This window comes from Aythya ferina (genome assembly GCF_964211825.1).
Source record: "Aythya ferina genome assembly, chromosome: 1".
NCBI lineage: Eukaryota > Metazoa > Chordata > Aves > Anseriformes > Anatidae > Aythya > Aythya ferina.
In genome coordinates, this window is record NC_140296.1 from 44,020,921 (window position 1) to 44,034,519 (window position 13,599).

The window sequence follows — 13,599 nt, forward strand, 5'->3', positions numbered from 1 at the left end:
GTACTTGTTCCTGAAGCAACTTTGTGTATTTATATACACGCATGCATTTTGTGCAAGACTTGTGTGTGGTGGGGTTTTCTCCTTCCACCCCCTTAAAAGTTTTGGGAATTACTACCTGTGATACTTCATCGTAATAACAACGAGCTAGCTCAAAGCAGGACTATCATTCGTATCATTTGCATATAACATTTTGAGTGGAGTTGGTGATAATGGGCAAAAACTTGAAATACAAGGTTATCTGCATCTTTTAATGAAATGATACAAGAATATTATAAGAACTTTTGCAGGTGACTGAAGACAATTTTCACTGAATTATTTATAAATAAATATGTGGAAGAAAAAAAGCCAGAAAAATGACTGTTTCTTCTTACTAATATTTTACATTTCTTACCTTTACATTTTGAATAAAAAATAATTTTGTTTTTCAAGCCTAATAATGTCAATAAATTATCAAAAAGATGTAGTTAAACCAGTGTATGCTATTTGTATATGTGGAAAAACTTGATTTTTTTTCTTTTTTCACCCCAAAAAAGCCACAATGGTAACTAATGGTAGTTCAACTGCTAGGACAGCAGCGGGAACACCCAGGGAATACAGCCATAGGAAGCATCTCAGCTAACTGAAATAAATGATAGAAAACATATGGCCTGCTTCAATTTTTTTAAGGAGAACACAAATGGTCTATAGATTTTAAAATAGCTATGATAGCCATACACTTTTTTTTTTTTTTTTTTTTTTTTTTTTCTTTTTTACCCCTATAGGAATATCTTATGAATTTGTCAGGTGGCAGTACTGAATGCTACATGATATCCTTTCCCTGTGCCATCTCTCCGGTGCCACTCACGGGACCTTAAGGTACTGATGACCAATTTTTCCACTTGAATTAGTAGCAACTTTATTTTTTTTGGCTGAGCAATCTTGTGCTTTAGGATTCTCATGAAGGTGGGTTTTGTTTAATGTGCATGTTTTTGACATTTCAGAAAAGCATTTATTTATTGCTTTGAAGTGAAATGTTTCACTTCAGGTTTGCTTCCAGTTAAGACTGCTGCCAAAGGAACTTGAACCCTTCGTGTCCCAGAGGGTGCTTTAATTCTTTATTAATTGTCATTGCAGGAAAAAGGAATGGGATTATGCCAGAAGTAATCTGGCAGAATTTTCCTTCTTTATTGAAAAGAAAGAGGCCTGGGAGTCTGCTTTATCACTTAAGAGCATCTTTTGCACTCTAAAGGAGAAGTCAGAGTGTTTGTCTAAAAATGTCACCTGGAGAATCCACTAACAACAAGACTCTGTTTTCTATAAGCCAGCTGGCTGGAAAAGTGAGAGGGAAGAACAATACTAATGAGCTTCCCTTTGGAGTATTGTTTTCACCCCCAACAAAATGCAGTGTCATTAAGACTTGTATTTATGTTGCTAGGGACATTAGTGAAGCCCTGAAACTTGCTTTTAAATAAAAGTCAAAGGCCTGATTAAACAGAAAAACTGCATTGTTTTCCTACTAATGCCAGGAAATATAATAAAGGTTGTCACAAGATAATTGGGAAAGAGCATATTTTATGTTAAATGTCACTCAGATGATTACAGTTAAGCAACTAAAGTATAGTTAATATAGATAAGGCACTGCCAGAGTGGGGAAAGAAGAGGAAGAGCAGTTGAAAGCTACATCAGTTATCTGGGAAAATATGTACGCCATATGCTCTTCAGTGTTCAGATGTTGGTATTTTTAAGTAATAAGTAGGGATGTGCAATTACTGCAAAATAACTGCATAACTGGAATTTTAATTGAGTATTAGGAGTGATTAAGTGAACTTCTGACAAAGGAAATGTCAAATGACAGGGTTGGGTTAGTAAAACTGAGGTGGGATTTTTCATGGGCACACTGGAAAATTATATCTCAAATAGCAGGGAAGAGCTTATACATAAGAACTCTGGGTATATTACCAGTACAGTTTTGTTCATTTTTTTTTCCTATGTAATCTTCAAATCAGTTGTCCTGCAGAGTAAGCTTCCCTTCTATTTTCCTTTAATTTTGGTGTTAATTTGGGGTTTATTAATATGTAAGACGGTACTTTCTCCTGAACATTCCTTTTGGAAGGGTTCTTAAAAGTGTGTTGACAAGGGAAGACCAGCGCACCGAGGCAGGAGAGGCATCTGCGAGATGTTGGAGTATCTCTGGCACTGGAAGAAGCTGGATAGGTTGGATACCAGGAGTGAGCTGCCAACACAGAGCTGTCATGTGTTGTCCAGCCGGCTTCTTAACACAGGCACAAAAGCCTTGCAGAGCCACTTGTTGTTTTTGGTTCTGCGCTGCCCGTGCAGGCATTGCCTCATCTGTACAACCTCTGCTCATTAGCTCAGGCTCCGTGGGAAAATGCTGCTCTATTTCCAAACTTGTGCAGCCCTGCCAGAGCCTCGCCACCTTCGCATGTAGCACGGTTTGGCTGCAGGCGTTCAGCGCTAGTGACTGCCAGGAAATCCCTCTTGGGCTGCGGCAGCCCGGGCTGGCCACGCACCTCACCGTATGGAAATGGTGCGTGTAGGAGTGAAGGGATGATGCATACTCAGCGCTTCTGTAATTTTACCTGAGTGGAGCCGGGCTGCTATTAAGCACTCAGGATCGTTCAAGCTCTTTTAAGTATATTGGTGTGTGCTTTCCCATGATACTGCGAGCGTTTTGTTGAGAAACGAAGGATGCCAGAACCAGAGCAATGCGTTTTTCCCTTCAGTCATGGCTGCATCATCAAGTTTTTAAACTACATGAGAAGGAAAAGACCTTTTCTGTCACTGAAATGCAAGATACAGAAGAAAAACACAAACAAAGCAAGCCCACAGCCCACATTTAAAAAATAAATACGGAGTTTCCTTGAGAGGGGATGAAATACGTGCCTTGATGGAAAATATTATTGTACCGAATATTTGTAGAACTCTACGAAAGGGAAGTGACAAACTGTTGCTTCACTTATCCCTGGGAGCACAGACATGGCAAGGCTTTGTTTTTTGCCGAGTAGAGCGATATTACGTTTGCTACTTTCAACACCAATAATTAGCAATCGTGCCTGGTATATGTAATTTTTTTTTCTGATCTAAGAGTCTGGTGGCTTGTTAGCACAAAGGTATATTAAACTACTTCAGTTGTTTGTGCTTACAGAGAAAATTTATATGTGACAATCTAAAATGCACTTTGAGAAAAAAAAAAAAAAAAAAAAAAAAAAAGGTGCATTTGGGAGCTTTTGTTTCTCAGAGAGTAACTGCTGTTTGAAAGCTGCTGTGGTCTTTGCAGCTTACTAACCGGAGGACTTTGTCAAATTTACTTGGAGTTTTTGATGTCAAACATTAATCATATGAAAAGTGATTTGATTAGTCATTAAGTGCAATAAAACAACCAGAAATAATTGAAACTCTTTAAAAGCATGACCTCTTTTCAAACCCATTTCATGGAATTTATTCTTAAATTAAATTGTTGATAGTATTCGTAGTTGGTTTCTCCTATCGAAGGGTGAGCATCTTATTTTTATGTAAAGTAAAAAGGCTGGGAAACACTGCATGAGTTCTCCAGAAAGAAATTAGCAATGACAACTAATGAAAACTGACGTCAGCCTACAGCAGCGCATACTTGCTTTGACTTTTTTTTTTTTTTTTTAATCTTTGCAGTCATGAGCGCTAACGAGTGAGAGTGGGAGGGTTGGTTTCTGATGCTCTGGCTTCCCACTCGAGAGAAACACAGATTCTTGGCTTGCATTCAGTCTTGTGGCTGGCTGATCTGGCTTCGGGTGGGAAAGAGGAGTAGCAAAAGTCTTCGAAATTATAACTTTCATTATAATTTCACTCGTAGCTGCCTTTTTATAAGAGATGTCTTAAATCATACCACTGAGAGGAGCTAACGACATCATTTCTGTCTGCTGTGGAACTTATTTCAGCCACTAGCATTGGGTTTTCGTGCCTTTGTGTACCACTAAATCCACATCTCCGTGTATGGCAGACGCTGATGGCTAACAGCTTGTTGGTTGGTATGTTGAGATGATCTCTTGAAGTCTTCACTCCCGTCCTAAAAAGGTCTACAAAGCAGAAATGAGATGCACTACAGAAACTAAGAAAAACACCATTAGAAGTTCGAGTGGAAAAAGGTCACCTTCAGTAGAAAGTGCCAATGATATTAGGTACCCCTCAACATGCCTGCGAAAGGCTTTTTGTCCTGATCCTCCTTCAGCAGCTCCACGGGGCGGCTGATGCCCTCCCACACACCATTCAGGCAGCACACCCGCTCTGCCCCAGCTCTAGGGCTAGGGCAGCCTGGAAGCAACTCCAGCAATGTGTGGTGCCACCCCAGCTGGCCTGCATCTGCCTTGGGCTTGGGGAGGAGAAAGGGCTCCCTGGGAAGGAGAAAGGGCTCCTCAAGGAAGGTCTCACCAAGCAAGACCTCCCCAAGGAAACTGTCTCTAAGGGAGACCTCCTCAGGGAAGACCTCCCCAGGGAAGACCTCCCCAGGGAAGGCATTCAGCTCTGGGCCCGAATGCGGGTCGATGCCAGGTGTCAAGAAGTCCCAAAGCTGTTGGGGATATGGGGAAAGCAGCAGTGGCTGCCGTGGGGCTACCAGTGGCACTGGTTCCCCTTAGGAAAGGTGGCAGGAGCAGACCTAGGTCTCTCGCAGGGTGAAAGGGGCAGCAGGACTAGGTGGTGGTGGCCCTGAAGGGCCGGTGGGGGGACAAGGTGTTGTCCCTGAGGGGGCAGGCGGGGAACAAGGTGTCGCCCCCACAGGCTAGCAGTCCCCAGCCGTGCCCGGCAGGCGGCGGGGGCCGCGGTGCGGTTTCTCAGCGAGCGGCTTCCTCGGATTCCTGCGGTCGCCGAGGGCCAGGGGGAGGAGGAAGAGGAGGAGGAGGAGGGAGAAAAGGAGGGAGGAGACGGGGCCGGGAGCGTTAAAAGCAGGCAGCTGAATGACAGCGGCCGCTGCCGGCTGAGGACCGAGCGCTGCCCGGCCATGGAGGGCCGAGAGGACGCCGAGTGCGAGGCGGCGTTCGCCGAGGCGCGGAGGTGGCTGGAGGTGAGGCGCTGAAAGCCCCCGGGGGTCCCCCTGCTCCGCTCCCAGGGGGGCCGGGGTCTCTCTGGGGTCCCCTCTGGGGTCCTGCTCCTCAGCTTCGTTTCTTTGCGAGCAGCCGTGGCTGCTGTTTTTTTGTTTGTTTGTTTGTTTTTTTTAAGGGGTCGTTTTGTGCTGTCGGTACCGCCGGCTCCCCCCTCCCCACGGCTGGATTAAAGGCTGGCAGGGCTCCGCTCCTGTAATTAGGGCTCGCAATTTCCTCCCGGCTCCTAAATTACTTCTTTAGCGCTCTTGCTCTGAGACGGTTTGAATTAAAGGCGCTCTTCTTCCTGCCTGTGAAGAGTGTAGGAAATAGTAACCTGAAATTACAGTCATTTACTTCTCTCCTCTTTTATTTTTTCTCTTTTTCTTCTTTTAAACATTAGTGTCTGACTGTACGTAGCTTGTCTTAAATACCTATGTTTCTGCAGTCACCACACTCAATACAGTAATGCACGGGAAAAGGTTGGAAACAGGCACCTGAGTGCTCGCTGTGAGTCAAGTCGTGGTGGGAGCGGGAAAGCGAGGACAGCAGTGGGGATGCTGTTTAAAGAGGTGTCAGACCCGACCCTGCCCATCCTTTTGGGACATGTTGTGCTTCTAAAGGTGAACTTCAGCAATCCCTCTGTGTGTGTTTCAATGTCTAAATAACTTCATCTTACTTCTGTGTACCCTTCCACCCATCCGCCTGAGACGAAACCTCTGTGGTCACAAACACGATAGTAATAACTTTCAGAACAGTAAATATTCAAAGGATGGGGTCTGGTACTTTTTATCCTCATCTTTGCAAGCTTGTGGAGACCTGAGTTCGTACTTCTTTGTTTCCTCTGTAAAACAATGACATCTAGTGCTTAAATCCTACTGAGGGAGGGCAGGGAGTTTTGAACTGACAGCACCGTAGGTAAGGGTATCACAAATGATTTTCTCAAGTGTAATTGCTATCTGTGAATTTAGGTAATTAAAGCAGCCATGATATCCCCAGGTGTCAATTTTAAGAGATATCCATGAGTTTAGGCTGTTAAAGTGCCTTTCTCCTGTATATATATTTCTTGCATTTTTTTTTTTTTTTTAAATTGGTAAAGCTTGTTTTAGAGAGCTTCATGAAGATGATGTTATACCATATTTGAAAATTTTAATTTAAGAGTTTGGGGATTTTCCTCTTTCTGTATGATGTTGGCTGGCTCTGCCATGCAACAAAAGCATCTCCCTGCTTGCCAGTAGCACGTGGGAGCAATAGCAAAGCTATGTAAGCGTGAGGTCGATGCTATTTGTTCTGTAGTGGAAATGTTCAGATTCCTCCGTCCCCCTCCTAGGTTATCTGGTTATACTTTGTTTCCAAGATGTGAAAGCTTTTCTCATCTTGAAGTAATGTTTTAAACTCATGCCTTGAATAAACTTTTATTTTAAACAAAGTAACTTAAAAACCTGAAGGTGTTGATAAACAGGATGTTAAAAGTTCTGTAGTGTTGAAGGAAAATGTAAATATTTATTTTCAAATGAAACAAGGTTTTTATTTCAGAGGGTTTGTTGTGTTGCTCTACTCTTTAAATCCAGATAAACTAAATACACAAGGCCAACCATTTCCGTTGTATAAGAGAAGAAAGACATTTTTAGAGTAATGAGACATCCCAAGGTTTTGTGAACCTTGGTGCAAAGCAATGGTATGCATGTGAGTGAGAGTGAAACTTGTAACAATACCTACTCCTAATGATTAAGCCATTGATTCCAAGGGTGAGGCAGATTCACAAATATTTATGAGCTTCAAGTTCTTACCATTTTGTAAGGGTTTTGTTTTGTTTTTTGGTGTGTGTGTCAGTTTCCTCTAAAGTTAGAGGAAGATGAAAGCATACAAACACTAGCTAATAGGTATTTAAAATAGTGAGCAAAAACTTCTCTGTGAACCATTGACATTTCCTTTTGCTAATGAAATCAACATTAGCATATTGCTGTATTTCAATAAAGAGTTTTTTAGTTTTTGAGACTTAATAAATAAATCAGAAAACCTGAGCTCAAAGACTGGTCTTTTCTTTCTTTTTCTTTTTTTTTTTTTTCTCTTTCCAGGAATGGGTAGCTGTATTTGTCAGGTCTCAGGGAGTGGGAGGGGAAATGAAACAAAGCTGGGGGAGGAGAGGGGAAGAACACCCCAAATTTTTCCCCCATCTGTTCTTGAAGTTTTTAAGAGAAAGCAACTTGTGCCCTGCTCAGGTCCACATTCTGCCTGCTCCCAGCTGAAACCTCCATGCTATTAAAATAAAACTGATTAAAAGCAATAACAATAAAAATTGCATTTGATGTCTGGTATTTGTTAAGGAGAGACTTTGTGGTTTGGTTTTGTGTTTGTTTTTTTTAGTTCAAGTTCATGTTCAGGCATATTTTATGATAATGTAGACTAGGCAGGTCTGTAGTCTTTACAATGCAAAGTCCCCCAGCCTCTTGTAAAAGAGGTTTTGCGTACTGTGGAGAACTGGCAGGGGGGTGTTGTTGCTTGTCTTGGTATCCCAAACTCTAATTGAGGATGATTAGTCCTTCTTGGAAAGCTGACTGTCTAGCACACAGGCTCATTTTGGAGAAAGAGTAGTGATTTTCTTGCAAAACACCAAATCTTCTCGGGTGCCACTGTGCTGATGGCTTGTCCAGAGCTCAACATTGTTGGGTTCATGCATCTGGGGCTCTTGGAGTCTTCTGAGCTGTGTGTGTAGCAACTGCTGCTGCTCAAAATCACATCCAGCTTGGCCTTTATTTAGCACCTTAGCTGGGCATATGGTGTGCGCTGAGACCAGAATAAAATGCTGAAATAATGCAGCTTAGAAATAGCTTCTCTAAGGTAGAGCTGTGTTTGCCAGAACTAGAAATAGCTGGGCTTTTACAACGATTTTACTACATTCTGTTCCATATTATAGCTTCAGAAAACCAGAGCTAGTCCTCAAAACCCAGCATTCCTACCCAGCTATTAACTATCCCAAATTGCCCGGTCTGTGTTTCCTGCACTCTTGTTTCAGGAGGTAGGAGGGCAGTCCTACCCCTTCCTCTCTGCAGTCCACCATCAAGTCCGTGTGTGTAAAGAAAGTTGAAATGTGGGCCCTCTCCCCACTGACACCCTGGATCGTTTCAGAGTTCAAGAGGGGCTGTTCTCTTGTAAAACCTCCCAGCTTTACATTTGTGTTCTGTTTCTTAAATGAACCTTAATCTTCAGGTAAATGTCTATGGTTTGAAATTGTTTGCTAAAGCAACTTGAAACCTGACCTGCAAAGTCTGTAAATCTTTAGTTAGCGTGCCCTGAGGCAAATAATGCTTGATTTCTATTTTTTTTTTTCTTCCCCTCGCCGCAGACTAGTCAAATGTACACCATGTACAAATCCTGGCTGAGGGAGGGTGGGAAGTGAGCGTGTGCCTGAATGAATTGTTGGAGTGAAGCAGCAGAGCTCCAGGAAAAGAAAAGCAAATGGAGCAACACTGACGAATCACCCAAGTAAAAACTGGGTGTTGGGCCAAGTCACTTGCAAACTGCTACAGGGCCTCTTGCCATCTGACCCTCTTCCCCCAGTGGCTGATCTGGTGTTGTTGAAGTCAGATGTTCTGAAAGCTGCTCATTTCACTTGATGCTGTCATTGGGAACACCAGCCTTGGAGTGGCAAGCAAGATCCCCTAGTCCTGGGTTGTTTCTCATGCAGGGATGCTGCAGTGCAACAGGAGGAGGCCTTTCCATCACCAGCACTGCCCAGTGTTGATGGAGGGAGGTATTGCACAGGTGCTATTTCTAAAGAGAAGGCTTTTATCATTTTTGCTAGGCAGCTTTAGAGGAATGGACCCCAGCCTATCTGGAGGGCAACTGAAGACAGCTCTGCAGCTCCAATCTTGCCATGGCCATTAAGCAGATAGCAAAAATCTGATTTATCTGAATGCTGCTGTGTGTACGCTAACAGCTTCATTCATTACTCCACTACAGTAGGCTTTTCAGAGTTGAAAGCTATCTCTCTTTATGATTTGGAAGCATCTCTTACACTTTGGTTGTTGGCGAAATTAATACATGTATATATTTTTTGACTTCTCTTCTGGGAAAGAGAATTGCATGCACATGTACCTCTGCCTGGAAAAGTTGAAAAGCAGACTTGAGGAGTTGCTTGGTAGAAAGAGTCAGCTTCAGGACAAAACTTGAGAGCCAGTACTGCTTACTAAAATCTTTTGGTTTGGACAAGCAGTAAAGCAATCAAATCCAATGAATGGTCTCTGACATGTGGTCACCAAATGTTTCTATTTGCTGAAACCGTTCAGACTCTGCATTTCTACTGTATATTTTTATGGCTTCTGCAAATGTAGCAAGAGGTCTAGCAGCAATGTTTTTCCTGTATTTGCATAGAGATCTTACCTCAGTGATTATTTAGTTTTGTTTTTCCCCCAAGCATGAATCTAATGCATACAGTCTGGTACGGCAGATGGGAGAAATAACTGTAGAGAGAGAAGCTGGCCCAGACTCATCTTACTGTTCAAATCCCGTTCTCATAGAGGCATTTACTTCAGTGGCAGTAATCATTATGAAAAGCTTTCTTCTTGTTTCTGAATGAGGTATTTTCAGATGGTGTGCAGAGAACCAGTCGTTGTACTCAATGGTGTCAGAGTGAAAAATGTTTGCAAGAAAAGGCAAATCCTATATGTTGTGTTGCCTAACCCGTGTCTAATACTGGCTAATTCTGTCAAGTCATAAAACCTGGGTGGGCTGGTTTCTGGAGAACGTGTTACAGCAATACCACCAAAGTTCTGCCTCACTTCTGCATAAGGGATGTATTTAAGCCCCCATTAGGTAGGTGCATCAATATTTCATTATTGTGTGTAGGTTCTTGGCAGTGAACCCTTGCATGGAGTAAATCTAAGTGTATCCAATTAATATATAGACATGGATTGTTACAGAAGTATACCTGTTAAATAAATATTGTAGGAATTTAAATCCTGGAAATAAAGTTCTCATTGGCTGCAGGCTCTAAAAACACTTTGACAAAATGTCATAAAACAGGCATAGCAATGATGATTTCAAGGGAGAGAGTGACAGTAGTATTGATTTAGCTGGGTGGACACTGCTCACTCTGTTACCTTATCCATGGGACAAGGAGCTTTCCAGAGCTTGGGAAAGATATCTTTGGTATTCACAGAGGTATGTCTGAGAGAAAAGCAGGATTGATTTATTTGCTGGAAGAAAAAGTCTATTTCCAAGGTCCTACAAGGTGGGTTTTACATATTGTCAAGTTAACTATATTTGCGTTTCTCTGAGATGCTTGATGTCAGTCCTCACACCAGTGTGTGATGGGCATGCATAGCTTTTAGCTGAGCTCCCAGGGTGGCTGCCTCCTTTGTGGACAGCTGCCTCTTTCTAGTTTTCAGTGTTTTAATATTTTGCATGAAATCAGCATCTGCAGGCACTTAAAGGGAAATAATTAACTTGTGGAATTTAGAGACATAAAAGTCTTGTAGGTTTGGGAACTGTAGCGCTGTTTAAGGGCATCTACAGAAAAAGTTGACTAAACTTTTTTCTTTTGTATTATGTGGTTACCAACTAGAGTCAGTTGTAGAGTCACTGTTGTTCTTTTCCTCTTGTCTCTTTTGTTTTGCTCTGTTTTTGAACTGTGACCCGATCCTTCCTTAAGTTTTGCGAGGTCATGTGTGTTTACCTCTTGTAGTCTGGGGGAGGAGGTGAGATGATGATTCCTGTATTCAGGAATATATATATATATATATATATATATATATATATACTTTTACTACATTAGTGGGTATGCTTTTAGCACCTTTTCTTTGTCAAACACGTTTTTTTTTTTCCTTTGGTCCAAATTCTTTAAGTTTTTAAAGAGCACTTTGGTATATTTCATTAGGCTGTGATCTTGCTGAGCTTTGGAAAACACTTAGGTTTTTATTGTGTTTTAAGAACCAGATACATTCCAGCTGTTCCTTGTACCTACCACTCCCTGTCTTTAAAGTTCCTTTCACTCTTGGAGGAGGGATTTTTATTTTTTTTATAATTAGGAACAATAACAAAACACTACTTTTTTTTTTTATGAGACTGACATAACTTTATCATTTATGAAATGGACTTTCCATCTTCATCAGTTTAAAAAGTCTGCATGTGTTCTTAGACACAGTGTACTAGAAATGCTTCTGGTAATTTACAGTGTGCTTGACACACCTTACATATTATTGTGAATTACCTTGGAAGGAGTGTCTTGTTTTTGCTGTTCTTCACATAGCTGAATGCTGTCAATCCAGCAGAAAATCTAACTTTAAAGGAATGCAGTGGATAAGCTATTTTGAAATACATGTAGGTTCTTTAGTTCCTCATGCTGCAAGCAGTTGTAAATCTAGCTTTTTATGAGTAGTACAATATATATATATATATTTTTTTCAAATGAAAAACAAGGTGTATGGATATGACTTACAGTATGCTAGCTTCCAGTTGAATGTTTAGTAGTAAAACCTTCATTTGTGTTCCACCGAGAAAGGAAACTTGATTTCAACAGTGTTTTGCATTTGTGGTACAAAACATCTGGGATTACCTTAGACCAGCCTGAGGTTTATAGGCTTGCCTTATGGTTTTCCAGTGCAGGGTGTGTTGGCAGTTTTTTCATCAGCTAATGTAAGAATCAGATTCAGCTCTGAATCACTATTTTTAGAAAATAAACCCAATATACTAGCTTTGGGAAACAGTTATTAGTATATTAGCCAAGAAAAATCAAAATCGTGGTCCTATAATGTCTCTAAAGGAATATCTGACTTGAGATCAATTCAATTTACATAGAGAAAATGTGAAGTGTTGGGCCAGCCCGTCTTCCAAGAGTAAGTTCCATAACAATGTGGTTTTGTGTTATAGCAATGAGGTGTTGGTGAAACTCCAGCCTTTGGTATGTGCTTCTCCTGCCTCCTCTTGTGGTGGCAGTGGGGTTTCTGACCCTCCGGTGATTTGGTTTAGTGCGTCCTTCTGATGATGGAGACCTGGCCTGCTCTGTAGCATTTGTTTGTGTTCAACTGTTTAAGGTATTGTACTTATTTTAGCTGATCAGCTTTATGAGTCTGCACATAAGGATGCACAGAAGCAATCTCTGAAAGGTATCTGCTTGATGCTACACAGAAGCTGTATTTAGGGTGTTGCTGACCCCTGGAGCTTTCAATTGTGGCTTAGGGTAGTTGCATGTGTAAAATAGAAGAGAATAATTTGAAGAGGAACAAGAAGAAAGTAATAACTGATTCTGTTAATTTTGCAGCATTTGGCTCCTGGAGGGTGAGGGCCACCAGTGTTCATAGCAATGGTGGCAGTGGCGGAGCTCACATTTTGATGGCAGCTGTTTGGTTGCAACCCAGCTGGTGCAACTTGTCCATGGAAGAGATGAAGAGGCAGACACCTGAATTGAGACAAACCTTCTCCTTCCCTGGAGGCCTCTAAAATCACCTGCTTCTGCTCATTGCCTGTATCTCCTTCTTATATGACGTGGGAGTCATTCACTAAGCGCCTGGGGTCGAGGTATAAGCTAGACACCTGAATTAGGGAGGCTGGCTTCCATCCATAAATAATGTCTTCAGGATGAATTTCATAAGGCTTAAAAATACAGTTGAAACTGTTTTAAGTAGAAACTCTGCCAGGAGTTTCTGGGCCAAGCATTTGAAAGTATTTGATATGCTTATCAAGCATCTTCCGCTATGGCAGAAGAAGCCCTTATGTCTTGTTGGAGTTTCGTTGTTTGGAGAAAATACTTTAGATGGTATTGTGCTGTCTTGCCCAGCTGTTCTTCAGTGATTGCCTGCTGTTCATGGGTGCAATCTAATCCCAGATCTAATCTCTGGTGCTACTTGCAAATTCTTTCCTGGAAGTACTTTATTGGCCCCTCTATTTCTGTTTTATTTCCTTCAGGAAGGAATTTGAAAAATCCAGTTTATAGAGATTGTTCTGAGACTTTCTACACAGTCAAATGACTACATCAGTTAGTAATTCATGATATGATAAAGGATGCAAGCGAACAAAGCCAGATGTCAAAGTAACTGTGAAGAAGAAGAAGTAAAACTGAGATCAAGACTTGACACTACACTTGTGTGCACATGTTTTTTGTTTACTTTTTTTTTGCTTTTACCAACAGCTGTGGTACTGCCCTGAAATGCTTCTCTGGGTACTGTTTCAGAGTAGGTGAAGCTACATTTCCAGAATGGGAAAAAATTCTGTTTCTCCTTGTGTCCTTTTCTTTTGGCGTTAATACCTTCACTGACAAAATACATGTTTTTGATTTACCTTAAAATGTAAACCTGAGGAAAAATGACCTAGGCATCTGATTGTAAACTTGTCTGCCAATACAGAAGGGTTGTAATAAAGTAATATTGATTATCTGAGATAACTACAGAGCCTTTGTATAATTTTTGAAATGTCATCTGGGCATCTTCTTAGTGAGTTCTCTGCCTCCAATGAAAAAGTTGTGTGGAGCTGCTTTTATTTGGACTGAATGAAAATGGGATGAGGAAGAAGGCGTGAGAGATAGATATCTCTCGCAGACATTTGCCTGATG

At 41.5% G+C, this 13,599-nt stretch overlaps 1 protein-coding gene and 1 long non-coding RNA gene across 18 annotated transcripts in view; one reads left to right on the forward strand and one right to left on the reverse strand.

Moving 5' to 3' along the window:
• Positions 1-3,454: 3,454 nt before the first annotated feature.
• On the reverse strand, positions 3,455-4,844 carry LOC311440386. 2 transcript variants are annotated; one of them, XR_014695378.1, is made up of 3 exons: positions 4,631-4,844; positions 4,171-4,367; positions 3,455-4,052 (listed from the first exon to the last, which is right to left on the reverse strand). It is a non-coding gene; the product is annotated as an uncharacterized lncRNA (long non-coding RNA). The 2 variants fall into 2 exon arrangements; XR_014695379.1 differs by having other exon boundaries at positions 4,171-4,844.
• Positions 4,845-4,930: 86 nt separating this feature from the next.
• The window catches only part of LMO7 (LIM domain 7), a 129,920-nt gene continuing 121,251 nt past the window's right edge, over positions 4,931-13,599 (forward strand). For all 16 annotated transcript variants that reach the window (XM_084527083.1, XM_084527096.1, XM_084527097.1 and 13 more), the window contains exon 1: positions 4,931-5,035. In XM_084527083.1, coding sequence (XP_084383209.1) covers positions 4,973-5,035 — 63 coding nt within the window. In that variant the 5' untranslated portion in view covers positions 4,931-4,972. The remainder of the gene's footprint in view (positions 5,036-13,599) is intronic.